This window comes from Cygnus atratus, chromosome 2 (genome assembly GCF_013377495.2).
Source record: "Cygnus atratus isolate AKBS03 ecotype Queensland, Australia chromosome 2, CAtr_DNAZoo_HiC_assembly, whole genome shotgun sequence".
In the NCBI taxonomy this organism is placed as follows: Eukaryota; Metazoa; Chordata; class Aves; order Anseriformes; family Anatidae; genus Cygnus; species Cygnus atratus.
The window spans coordinates 24,696,494-24,708,604 of NC_066363.1; the positions used below are offsets into that span (position 1 = coordinate 24,696,494).

The 12,111-nt window shown below is 41.7% G+C and overlaps 1 protein-coding gene across 1 annotated transcript; it reads right to left on the reverse strand.

Moving 5' to 3' along the window:
• Window positions 1-709: 709 nt before the first annotated feature.
• LRRD1 (leucine rich repeats and death domain containing 1) lies at window positions 710-9,717 on the reverse strand. The gene is made up of 5 exons (XM_035545560.2): window positions 8,218-9,717; window positions 6,612-6,810; window positions 5,017-5,178; window positions 2,206-2,326; window positions 710-1,979 (listed from the first exon to the last, which is right to left on the reverse strand). The coding sequence occupies exons 1-5, from the start codon at window positions 9,715-9,717 to the stop codon at window positions 1,799-1,801; spliced, it is 2,163 nt and encodes a 720-aa protein (XP_035401453.1). The 3' UTR covers window positions 710-1,798.
• Window positions 9,718-12,111: the final 2,394 nt, after the last annotated feature.

The following is a 12,111-nucleotide window of genomic DNA, read 5'->3' on the forward strand; positions in this document are numbered from 1 at the left end:
GGGGATGGCGGTGTTTGTGGGGGCGGGCGTTGGCCGAGGGGAGCCGCGCCGTGCTGAGGGGCCGGGCCGCTGCCCCACGGCGTCAGTGGTTAATTTCGGGCCCCGGGTGGGCGCTCGGACGGCGGGGAGCTTGGGCAGCAGCTCTGCGGGTTTGTGCCTTGGTGCCTCTCCGCGGGAGCTGCGCCTGAAGCAGCAGCAATAGGGGAGACGGGCGGCCCAGAGCGCAGCTCACCAAGGAGGGGCACTGGCACGGCCTGAGGGCAGCACTAGAGGCGCCCCCCGCGCCGAGATCTGACCATCAGCCCTGAAAAAGGGACAAAGCACGGGACGAGGGAAGCGCGCTTTGTGTGCTGGGTCCCGAAGAGGTGCTTTCTCTGCGGCCCTGTGCTCAGAAGGCTTCCCTGCACGCTCGTGGTGCTGCCACCGGCTGATCCTGCCACTTGAGGATGAAGGGGTAAACATCACCTCTCCAGAGCAGAGCAGCAGGAAAAGGGTGTAATTTTTAAAATGTAGGGAAAAAAAAAAGTCCAGAAAGGTGACCAGAAACAGAAGGTAGGACAGGTAAGGATAGGGGAGGATTGTGAGCCAGAAGTTTCAGCACAAGATGAAAGGGCACCAGAAAGTCGCAAGAACAACCTGAGGGCTAGCGGTCATTACCAAATGATAGGAAGGCAGGGCATCTGGCCTTACACAGCCTGAGGTCAGGTCAGGCTGATAGTTTGAGTATATTTTTCCATGTGCCTTAGCAAAGTTTCCAGGAGGATCTGCTCCATGATCTTGCTGGGCACAGAGGTGAGACTGACTGGCCTGTAGTTCCCTGGGTCTTCCATTATCCCTTTTCAAAAAAGGGGGGTATGTTTTCCCTCTTCCACTCAGTCGGAACTTCACCAGACTGCCACAACTTCTCAAATATGATGGACAGTAGCGACTACATCTGCCAGTTCCCTCAGGACCCGTGGATGTATCTCGTCACGTCCGATGGGCTTGTGCGCCTTTAGGTTCCTTATCAGGTCTCAAACCTGGTCTCCTACATGAGCGGTTCTTCATTCTCCCAGTCCCTACCTTTGCCTTCTGCAGGTTGGGCTATGTGGCTGAGCTCTTGCCTGTGAAGACTGAGGCAAAAAAAGTCATTGGGTGACCAGGTCTCCCGTTTCCTTCTGGAGAGGGCCCACAATTTCCCTGTTCTTCTTTTTATCACTGATGTACCCATGGCAGCTTTTCCATTACATCCATTAAGGCAACATGTTATCTTTCTGGACTCCCAATTCCCTGTTTCCAAACACAAACCTCCTGTATGCTGCAATTACTGGGAAACAGCCTACTTCTTCCTGCTCTAAAATGTAAGCTAGAAAGATGCTCAGAATGCTCACTGTATCTTCATACAGCTTCGGAGAACACTAAAATTTGTTGCAAGCAACATGCTAAAACCATGAACATTTTTTTTCTGTTTATAAACATTATTCAATAATTTAGGGTGGGAATTTCACAGCACTGAATAAAACAACTTGATGTAATAGACTCAAGATCTACTAATGTTTTCATAAGTTTAAGTACATTTTTTAACAAATTAAAATGGCTTCACTTTGGAAATCAAAGAGGTGCATTTTTGATTTTTATTTTTTTGCAGAAGCAATCTTTAAAAGATTAGACAAGCTAATACAAAATCATGAATGACTTTCTAAAAACAGGCTGAGTTCTCATGATATGGTACGATCAAAGTGAAAATAATTTCAGGGATAAAAAGAGTGGCAACACACGCCTTTGTTCTGTTCATAAGTACCCTTTGTACGTTCCTTGTTTAGAATTTCACCATTTGTGAATAGAGTTTTAAAGCTTTCACTTTGTTGTTTAGATCATACATGCCTGTCATTACTAGTATTCTGATCAGTTTATCTACCATTTCAGCATAAGTTAGGTCCTGGTTTTCACTGATCCAAATGTCCAGTGCCTTGATGATTTTCTCCTTCAACTTAAGAGTCCTGTTAGGAAAAGAAGTTATGAAGTAAATGTCTGAGAAAAAAAAAAAAAAGAGAGATTTGTAGATATTTACTAAATTTTACATAGATATATCTACTCTGTATTTAACAGAAAATGTACCACGAATTCTTTAATCAAAATACTGTGTATTAACTTCATAAAATAGTAATGACAAGGGAAATGGGAAGGAAAACCAACAAGATACTGTTACAACTACCTGTAACTAACCTGGTATTTTCCAGAGACTTGATGTCAGCCTGACGAAGTTGCAGTTTCTGACAGAAAAATTCAAAATTTTCAGAAGCAACGTTGTCAGCAATCACTTCTATCATCTTACGCAGTATCTTCTCTAAATAGAAACATATAAAGCAGTAGTGTTATTTAAATAAAATTGCGTATCTTGTCTAACATGTTTTGTAAATGCTGTTTACCAGCTTCAGGGTTTTTCTAATACCAAACATCATTTTCCAAGGTGATGTCACCATCCTGGAGGATGTATCATCATTATCATCTTCTCCTCTCCCTCATAACCCTGCTGGGGGTGGGGGAATTGAACACTCCTCATCTCTGGGAGGCCCTGACTTCAGCCAGAAGGGTTATAAGATTCCAGCACACTGGTGAGTCTCTGGTAGTTGCCCCAGACCATCTGGTTTTGGCCACTGCGACGTTATGGGTGCTTTTCATTTTCTTCGGTTTGAAGCAGCATGAGTTATGAGAATAGCAGGGTGGGGAGGTACAGCACCGAGAACACTTTTTACAGTACTCATCCGCCTCACAGCTCAGCTCACCACCAGTCAAGAGCGAACCAGATTGTCAAAGCAACTGTGTGGATACGAACAGCTCATATATGCTAAGAATAAAAAATTTTCTCTCCCTTATGTGACTGAAAACAAGTGTTACACCTGACAGGATTAGAGTTCATTGCATTTACACTGCATAAAGTGAGGAAGCAGTAGTTGCAATATTCTTTTCTCTTTGATCTTCATCAAGTTATGAAAGGACCATGCAGCTCAGCAAAATCAGTGAGGAATAAGGGAACAGGCAGCACTCCATCCTTCCTGTGGGCAACCTCCAGAGCCAGGGATAATAGCAGAGCAGTAATACCCAGATAATTTCTTTTGGAATGGCCTGTCCATAGAATGCAGCATAAAGGCTGCCATTCCTTGGATGGGAGGAATGCATGAAAGCTTCTCCTGCAGCAGGAACTCTCAGTAGCTGAAGATGGACCGGGCAACCCACCATGGTCAGTACAGTCTGTGTCATGCCGCACTGGGTGACTCCAGATTCAAAGTAGATCTGGACCACTGTTGTTGGCCACATAGTGCACAGCCACTGACACTTCACTGCTGATCTCCAAACTCACAACCAGCTTCTTGGGTAGCACATGAAACAGAGGAACATTCTCAGCGAACTGACCACTTAGAGATGGCTACAAGGGCACAGGAGGGAAGCCCTATTACTATTCCTACTTCCCTATTACTATTGTACCCTACTTCCTTACGCACGTTATAAAATGTCCAAGTTTTCTTTTGCCTGTGCTTGCATGGTCCCCTTCTACCTCTTGGTTACAGGAGACTACAGAAATACACAGGTCATTAGAGGTGATGCCACGTCCCCTGGGTGTCAGGACACCCACAGGATCTGATGTTCCACCTTCTCCAAACAAGCGCCTGGACATGGTGTCCATAGAAAAAGTCTAGTCTAAGTGTTCTCATACACAGTTTGGTCTAGGGAAGATGTCTGAGGAGGACAATCACTGGCAAAAGCATAGCATATTCTCTATCTCTGGGCTCTGTCAAGAATTTACAGACTTATTACCTATGCCTCCAGAGTCCACGGACAGAGGCATGGATGGCTTCCCCTGTGCCAGCCAGGCAAAAAAGGAGTCTCTGCTTGAGGATCTAGTGGAATACAGTTCAACATCCAGAATCACCATCTGCAATGACTGGGAGCACAGGGCTGCCTCTCAGAGGCGTAAGACTGACCCAGGAGTAGAGCAGCAGGTAGGCAGTGCCTCCTGGCTGAGATGCACAAGGAATCTGGAAAGCACACACCAACACTTCCTTCCTGTGCTTCGGCAGCACCTTCCCTGAGCCTCCTCCTCAGGAGGACCCTATCGCAGCCTTCATCCCAGGTGAGGCATCTGAGCCTTCAGGTTGTGGAAACATGCCCACCTCAGTTACAGTAATGTCTCTGTTTGGTTTTAGTCTTCTGTTTGTCAATACTCTCTCCTGTCTTCTCTGGCTTTGAAGGTTTGGCTGTGTTTTCTCTCCTTTATTTTTTTTTTTCCTGATCACTGCTCTCTAGGTTTGAGTTGTGAGTTCTTTTTTTTAAAAACATTTGAGCAACCATGTTAGCCAACATTTTCTGTTTTGGTAAATCTTAACCAGTAAAGTTATATTTTGATGTCAAAATCCTTAGTAGCACCGGGATAACATCTGGTACGCCTTCGGTGTTTCATAGTTAATAATGACGTGTAGGCAGGCCATAGGGAAGTCAGGATATAGATAGATACTGAGATTTTGCATTCTCAAGAGCAGAAAAAGAGCTCGAGAAGGTAAGAAAGGAGTAAGATGTTATTCTACTCTCAATACAAATCAGCCCTCTGGATGCACAGAACTGATGTAACTTCAAGCTTGCGTATTTCATTTAGCTGTGTTTGGCTTTCTGGTCTGAATACAAAGGCCAAGACCCCAATTTCAGTTTTTGGCTGTCAGCTTCCATTTCTGAAGAGTCCTAATGCAATAATACAATCCTAGCTCTTAAACTACAGGTTTCTTATTAGTGACCTCATGCAACCCCCCATACAATAATAACGAATAAATCCTTGGCGATTTCTCTGTCTATATGATGCCTGCAAAGGAAGCACACGAACATTAATCATAATTTCAATATTGCTGATACTAACAAAAATCAGCAAGGAACAGAACCAGAACCAATAACAATACTGCCTTCTGAAAACAGCTAGGTGGAGTTTCAACAGCTCCTACAGCAGTTACCTTTAACGCATAGAAGTACCTCTATTTGTTCTTAACATACCATCTCTTTCATTGGCACTTTCCAGATAGCACAGAATGGGATGCAGTTGCTTTCCTCTACACAGGTCTTTCAGTGGCTCAAACAGAAAATTTCCATCAAAGTTTATATCTTTCAGCAAATGAAGGTGATGAAGACCAGCAGGCAAAGATTTCAGTCGATTTTCTGTTGAAGTACATAGGCATACTTAATTACATCTGTAGTGCATTCATCTAAAGAAGCTTGGGACACGTCAGAGAAGAGATGGGTTTTTTTTTTAGTTTTAATTATGAACTCAGCATTGCATAAACATAAGGGAAGACAAATTTTGCCTCAGAGAATTTACAGTTTGGGGATTTGACTGAAATAGCAATAAAATTAAGGATTTCCTTCTCTGATTTCATGGTCTACTGTACTGGCCTGATGGCCTACTACACTGTGAAACTGAGAGAGAATCTTGTAGAAGTTAACGCTGGCATTATGAAAATTATTCTTCGGGGAGAAATGAAGGAAAGAAAGGAAATCAGCTGATGCACAAAAATAAAAAGTTACAAGTAGCTGTAAAAATAAGAGTGACAAATACAGGGGAAGAAAATGAAGGGAGAGCTAGAAAGTTCAGTAATGAGAAATCTGGGCAACAAAGGCAGAGACGGATGGAAACAAGCAAAGAGGCAAGCAGAAAAGGGGTTAAGCAAAATGTTACAAAAAGATGAAGGAGTCACTATCAGCATAATGCAGTAGAAAAGTAAGTGAAGAGACAGGAGGAAGGACAATATATCATAGCAATAAAAGATGAATTCAAAACTGCAAGCCTGGCTTATAGCAGTGTATAAAAGGTGTCCTCGGTGCATAGGATTTTAAATGGTATCAGTCAGAAAACATCTGAATAAATCCCCAAAGCACCCCAGCTGCCTGTAAAGCACAGCAGCTAGGCAGGAAGGGATCATTTCCAGGGATATTTCAGCTAATGCTGAACGTGCAGCTTCCCAGGCTAACAAGGCAGGAGCTCCTGCCTCTGCGTGACAGTGTGCTGAGCCATGAGTTTCAGCCTGTGGTGAGCAAACACAGGGTGGAACATGGAAGCTGTGTTGATGCAGCTGAGATATACCTGAGATAACACGCCGCGCAGGGCTCTGCTTCATGCCCATCTTTTTGTCCTAGCATTTTTAACAGTCACTTGACAACCCAGTAAATCCTCCACACAGAAAAAGGACAACAGACTGTATTATACCGGCACTACCAATTAGAAATCTGAACACAAAGATATGCGTTCTTTGCAACAGAATAATGTCAGTCCTAAAAATGGTAGGTCCCTGCAGAATAAATTTTGTAGTGATTGGTGCTCTGTGTATGTCAGGCCTTTATCTGCCTGATGATCGCATCTGCAAAAATCATGCCCCTTAAGAAGGTTTCAGAGGGGGGTTACGGAAGGTTCACAGCTGTGTTAAAAGATACTTGGTTAGAAGCCATGGCAGGTAACAGCAGCATACATAAAAAAATGGAAAGCTGTATTTCTCTCAGTTGTTTCATCACCTTCTCATCTTGTGATATGTTTATACTCATCAGGGGCATAGTTCAGTGCTTAAATGCCACTAATGGATCGAATGCCTGCTACTTACCACTCAGATCAAGGTGCTGTAGATTTCTTAGCGATGTAATAGACTTGGGGAGCTGGCTGATATCATTATTATTTGCAATTAAATGGACCAAATTTTCCAGTTCCCCTATGCTGTCTGGCATTTCCTTTAACGCATTATGAGATATGTCAAGCTCCCGGAGGCAAACCAGTTTAGATAGCTCCTCTGGAATTTGAGTTAACTGATAGAGAAAGAAGACAATTCATTTATTTTGATATGATTTCTCTTATGTGAAAAGTTAGAACGGTAACTTTCCTGCAGGCAAAATTACATTCCATAATTTAATTCCAACAATAAAAGTTTCTGAACTTCAATTCTAGTGGAAGCTAATTTAGTATTTTCCAATAAGAATACGGATGCTGAGCACAAAATTTTGCAGCAAAGCTTCTAGACACAATAATAGATGGCAATAAAAAACCATGCCTCCATAGCAGGAGCTTCAGGAGAAATTCTTTTGGGCATTGTTATCATTAATAACTCATTAATGAAAACTTTTACCCTCTCAGAACACACAAATGTCTTTTTCAGCCTCTTGGGTATGAAACATATTTTTCTTCCATTTGGTTCTTACCTTGGTCTTTCCTAATTTTTATTTTCCTCCTAGGAACTTTAACTGTTCTCCAGATACTGTCGAAACTAGACCTACAGCTCTCTGAGAAATGAACGTAAGCTCACAGACCTTTTGCTCTCGTCTCTGAAGAAGGTAAGCCCTTGGTAGACATCATAACCACACTTGAAATCATACAAAGAAATCTGAGTCTTTTCTGAAATGCTGATTTTGCAAATTCTGGTGAAAGGAGAGATTAAAATGCATAACTTTTTAAATGAGTGAGCCAAGGACTGTGTGTATCAGTACTTGCTTTAGAAAGATGTTTACTTTCAATTGGCAATGCTAGCACAGAGCCATTTTATTTATGACAACCGCTATCTGCCTTTTTAATCAGAAGACAGGTCAGACAGGTTTAGATTTCCTCAGGAGGTTTTTTTTTTCCTGCCTCATTCCTTAGTATAAAAAAAATAATTTAACTTTGGATTTTAGAAATGTGAAGCAATTATCTGTGCTATAAGCAATCAGAGAAGCAATATAGTTTTTCTTGTTTCAATTAGTCAAACTTCAATGCGCTTCTAATGTTAAGACGTTTGATACAAGTTGGAAGAATTTGTTCATTTTACAGAGGGGAATCCTGGAGGCAGGCTTATCTACCAAATTCTAGCTAGTCATTTTGTCTCTTAGCATCCACTGGGATGGCAAATAGAGCAATTTGTACCAGTACTAGAAGAATAAGGAATATACGGTTTACTTCAGGTCAGTCTTGATTATCAAAATATCACTTCAAGATATACCTAAATAACACCATATAAAGTAAGGTTCCTATCTAGTAATTCTAAATAAATGTGCATCCTAATAGATTTCTGTCCAGTTCTGATATTAAAAATAGATAAATACATAAACGTATTTCCCTCTATGTTTACTCTAGGTGTCTTCAAACACAGGAGCTTTAGCCTGTGTTAGGAGAAAGTCTCTTTATAATAATTTTGCAGCATGACAATCTGTGAGTTTTCTTACCTGAAGGAAATGACCTCTTACCTTCAACCCATGCATATGAGACACGGTCAATTTCTCCAGTGAGGACAGATGACATATTTCAGAAGGAAAAGATGCAAACTGGTTGTCTGATACATTTAAGTCTTTGATCGCTTCCAGATTGCTAATTTTTAAAGGAATAGTCTTTATCTGATTATTTGAAATGTCGAGTGCTTTTAAAAACTTTAAAGTACACAGCTCTTCAGGAAATGAGTCAAACTTGTTATGGTGTAAAAGCAGCACCCGGAGAGCCTTCATCTCAGATACCACTGCTGGTATGTTACTGATTTCATTCTCACTTAAATCCAAGTAAACTAGTTTTGTAAGGCTGCACAAGCATGCCGAAAATGAGGACAGTTTATTTTTGTTTAATTCTAGATGCTCCAAATCTTTAATGTCGGAAATTCCAGGTATTATTTCTGAAATAGAGTTGCCACTAAGATTTAAGTATTTAAGATCAAATAGCGCGCACAATGCATTTGGAAACTGAGAGAGCTTATTATAGCTGAGGTCAGCTTTGGTTATCTGTATGCAATCTTTTAATTCAACGGGAATGTTTGTCAATGCATTTCCTGAAAGCTCTATCTTGGAGAGGTCTTTTAAATAGGATACCTGCTCATCCAGTGAGTCCAGCTGATTCCTACTTACAGAAAACTCCTTTAGATTTCTAAGTCTGTGGATATTAGCAGGGAGCTGGGTTAACTGATTATCATGTATAATGAGATGTTTCAACATGGTACAGTTGCAAAGATTATCTGTAAGGCTTTTGAATAAATTTTTTGCAAGGTTCAGAAATCTAAGTTCTCTTAAATTCTCCACTTTATCTGAAAGAAACTCCAATTTATTATCATCAGCTCTGAGTTCTTTCAGTTTCGTCAACTGGAAAAACTGCACAGGCAAAAATATAAGCTTATTGTTACTAATTGAAAATTCTTCTAGTTTCTTGAGCTCTTTAATATCCTTTGGTAAACTCTGAATCGAGTTCTGACATATGCTGAGTTTTACTAGATTAGGAAGGTAGCAGAGAACCCTTGGAAATATTGAGAAGTAATTGGAATCAATGTTGAATACCTTCAATTTTTCCATGTCAACGATGGCATCTGGCAAAGTTTTCAGCTTGTTCCCAGCAAGCTCTAATGTTTCAAGGCTTCTCAGTGCAAAAGGAAATTCATCCATGTTGTTGTGATTGAGAAAAAGTTCCTTAAGATTTACAAGCTTTGAAAATTCTTTAGGGAGATACAGTAACTGGTTGTGACTGACATTCAATACTGTTAATTTATGAAGAAATGATATTTCTGGTGGCAAACACGTCAGTCTATTTCTTTCAAGTAACAGGATCTCCAGATTAGTTAGATTTCCTACATTTAAATGTAGTGTTTTTAGTTCATTGTTGTGTAAGAACAAGCGTTTCAAATTTTGGCTTTCAAAAGTGAGCAGAGGCGTATCCTGGAGTCCTTTATCATTTAGTCTAAGTGTAAAATTCTCATCTTTTTCTTCAGGCATCAAAAATGTTGATCCTTTTTCAGCACTTTCAGGATTCTCTGCTGATGATGTGTCTGGTCTGGCATCTGCATTGACAGCTTCTGAAAGCTCTTGGTTCAGTTCCCCGGTGTCTTTTGTATCTGATGCAAATGTGAGCTTCCTCACACCTGCTTCAGGGACACCCTGAGGCACTGTGGAAGTATTTCTCTCAGCTGAGGATTCATATTCATGCTTTTTTCCAGGTAAATCACTTTTTGATTCATTTTCCGTCATTTTACGGCTTTCCTGATCTGCTTTAGGAACTTCATGCGACATTTCAACTCTAACTTTTCACAGTTGGGGCAGCTGCTTCAGGACACTCTGCTGAATTTAACAGGTCTTCCTGTCTATCATTGTCAGGAATTGCATGAAAGTTTTTGTTTAATCCTTCTGTATTTAGACTACGTGGAATTTAATCTTCTTCCTTCTCCTGAGACATTGGTTCTTTTTCTGGATTGGCAATTGATTCTTACTGCTATTTTTTAAGAAACCAAAGTGTAAGCATGAAGTCTATATGGAATAATAAATGTTTTGACATTGGCAGATTGAGCTAGCAATTGTATAAGAACTTAATAAAAATCTAGACTTTTTTTTTTTACATATTTGTGAACTTTCCCACTTCTTTGTTTACCCAAAATAGGAAATTATTTTACTGCACTGCTTTTTACTTTAATATAATATCTTGTTTTTCTATACAACACTACAGATCATAAAATGTGTCATTTGTTGCTAGAGATTTCATGGAATCAAGAGACTCATTAAATGCAGTTTTTAATTTAAGAATCTTTGAGATGTTTCTTTGCCTATATACAATATTTAGGTTAGTAGCATCTCATGGTTAAAATATATATATATATATCTTTTAAGAAACAGGACTCATAATTAAGGCTAGGTCTACACTTAAACATCAAACTGGTTTTAAAATCAAAATGGTTTTAAAACGCTGAATATGCAATAATACCATTACTTTATTAAAATGCTTACATTGTAAATGTAACTTTTACTTTTAAGCTCCTTGAAATCACGAACAAATAAGAAACATAATAGGCCTCGAGCAGAAAGAATTGCTTATCTAAATATGGATGTGGATTTAATGGATGTGTGATATATAAATCTTGAAATCCACATCTATCTCATTAAATAAAAAAGCTGTTACTGAAATTGTTTTGATTCTGTTTCATAAGGCAGTCATCACTACCACAGATACTTACTGCTATGTTAGACATAGTTCTGTACAGTTCTTCATTTTTCGTGATAAACAACAGTGGATGAGATTGGGTTATCTCAGTCTGTAGGGACACACATTAACCCTAAAGTGTATTTTGAGAAACTTTTGACAAGGGTAAGAGATACAATACTCTGCTTTCCACACAGGGTCCTTGTGGTTCACCTGCACAGCACAGGATGTCCCCTGACAGCAGAGGCTCAGACACGGCTCAGCTGTGTCCACTCCACAGCCCTCTAGAGCTCTCCTTGCATGTTTGTCCTGCCTCAGACTGCTAATTACTGCTTTCAGCCTTCATTCTCCTGTTGGTGATGCACCATCACAAGCAGCATTTCCCCCCCGCACCTGACTGCCGCCTGGCAAACCAAAGGCGCTCATCAGTCAGTCTCCTCCTCCCCCCTCACAGGCAGATCTGCACCATCCTACTTTGGAAGCCTTCAGACATGAGTTCCTCCAACAGATTTACATTTTTCCCTCGTTCCTTTAACATGGGTCTTTCTGCTGAGGGGGTACAGTTGTACAAACTTGTAATACCCTTACTCCGTGTTACTAAGAAGTTTTAAGGTCAAGAGGAACCTCTGCAAACCATGTACATCACCACTGCCGAGCCTGTATTTATTATTTTTTTTAAAGCAACAGCCTATTTTCTAAGGCATACCTGGCTGTAAGTGACAGGAGGGAATCCCCTGTCTTTTTAGCGTGACTTTTCCCCGTCACCAAAGCAGCAAGAGGAGGACGCGGGGGCTGCCTGAGGGGCTCCCCTCAGCACCGAGGCCTCCTCCCGCCCGAGCGCTGCCTTCCCCGCAGGGGCAGGAGCAGCCCCTGAACCCGAGCGGCTCCTCGGCCCGGCCCGGCCCTCCTTGTCCCAGCCCACCTCAGCCGCCGCCGCACTGGCTCCAGCCCCGGTCCCGGCCCCGGCCGCCGCCGCCGCTCCCCTCAGGGCGCCCGGCGGTTACCGCGGCAACAACCGCGCCTCGCGCAGCGCTCCGAGGAGCCTCGTGCAGGCGGGCCGCGGGAGGGCGCTGAGGGGTGGGGAGGGAATGCAGGAGTCATGGGGTCCGTGCGGTTGGAGGAGACTTCCAAGATCATCTGGTCCAACCATCCCCCTACCACCAATATTACCACTAAACCATGTCCCTAAGCACCACGTC

What these genes read in the sequence shown, in the direction of transcription:
- LRRD1 (XM_035545560.2), bottom strand. Translation starts at nt 9,717, where the DNA reads ATGCCTGAAGAAAAAGATGAGAATTTTACACTTAGACTAAATGATAAA. An exon ending in CTCATATGCATGGGTTGAAG is followed by an intron (nt 6,811 to 8,217) that starts GTAAGAGGTCAT and finishes TTTCTCTATCAG; the next exon opens with TTAACTCAAATTCCAGAGGA. An exon ending in AAGTGCCAATGAAAGAGATG is followed by an intron (nt 2,327 to 5,016) that starts GTATGTTAAGAA and finishes GTTTCTATTTAG; the next exon opens with AGAAGATACTGCGTAAGATG.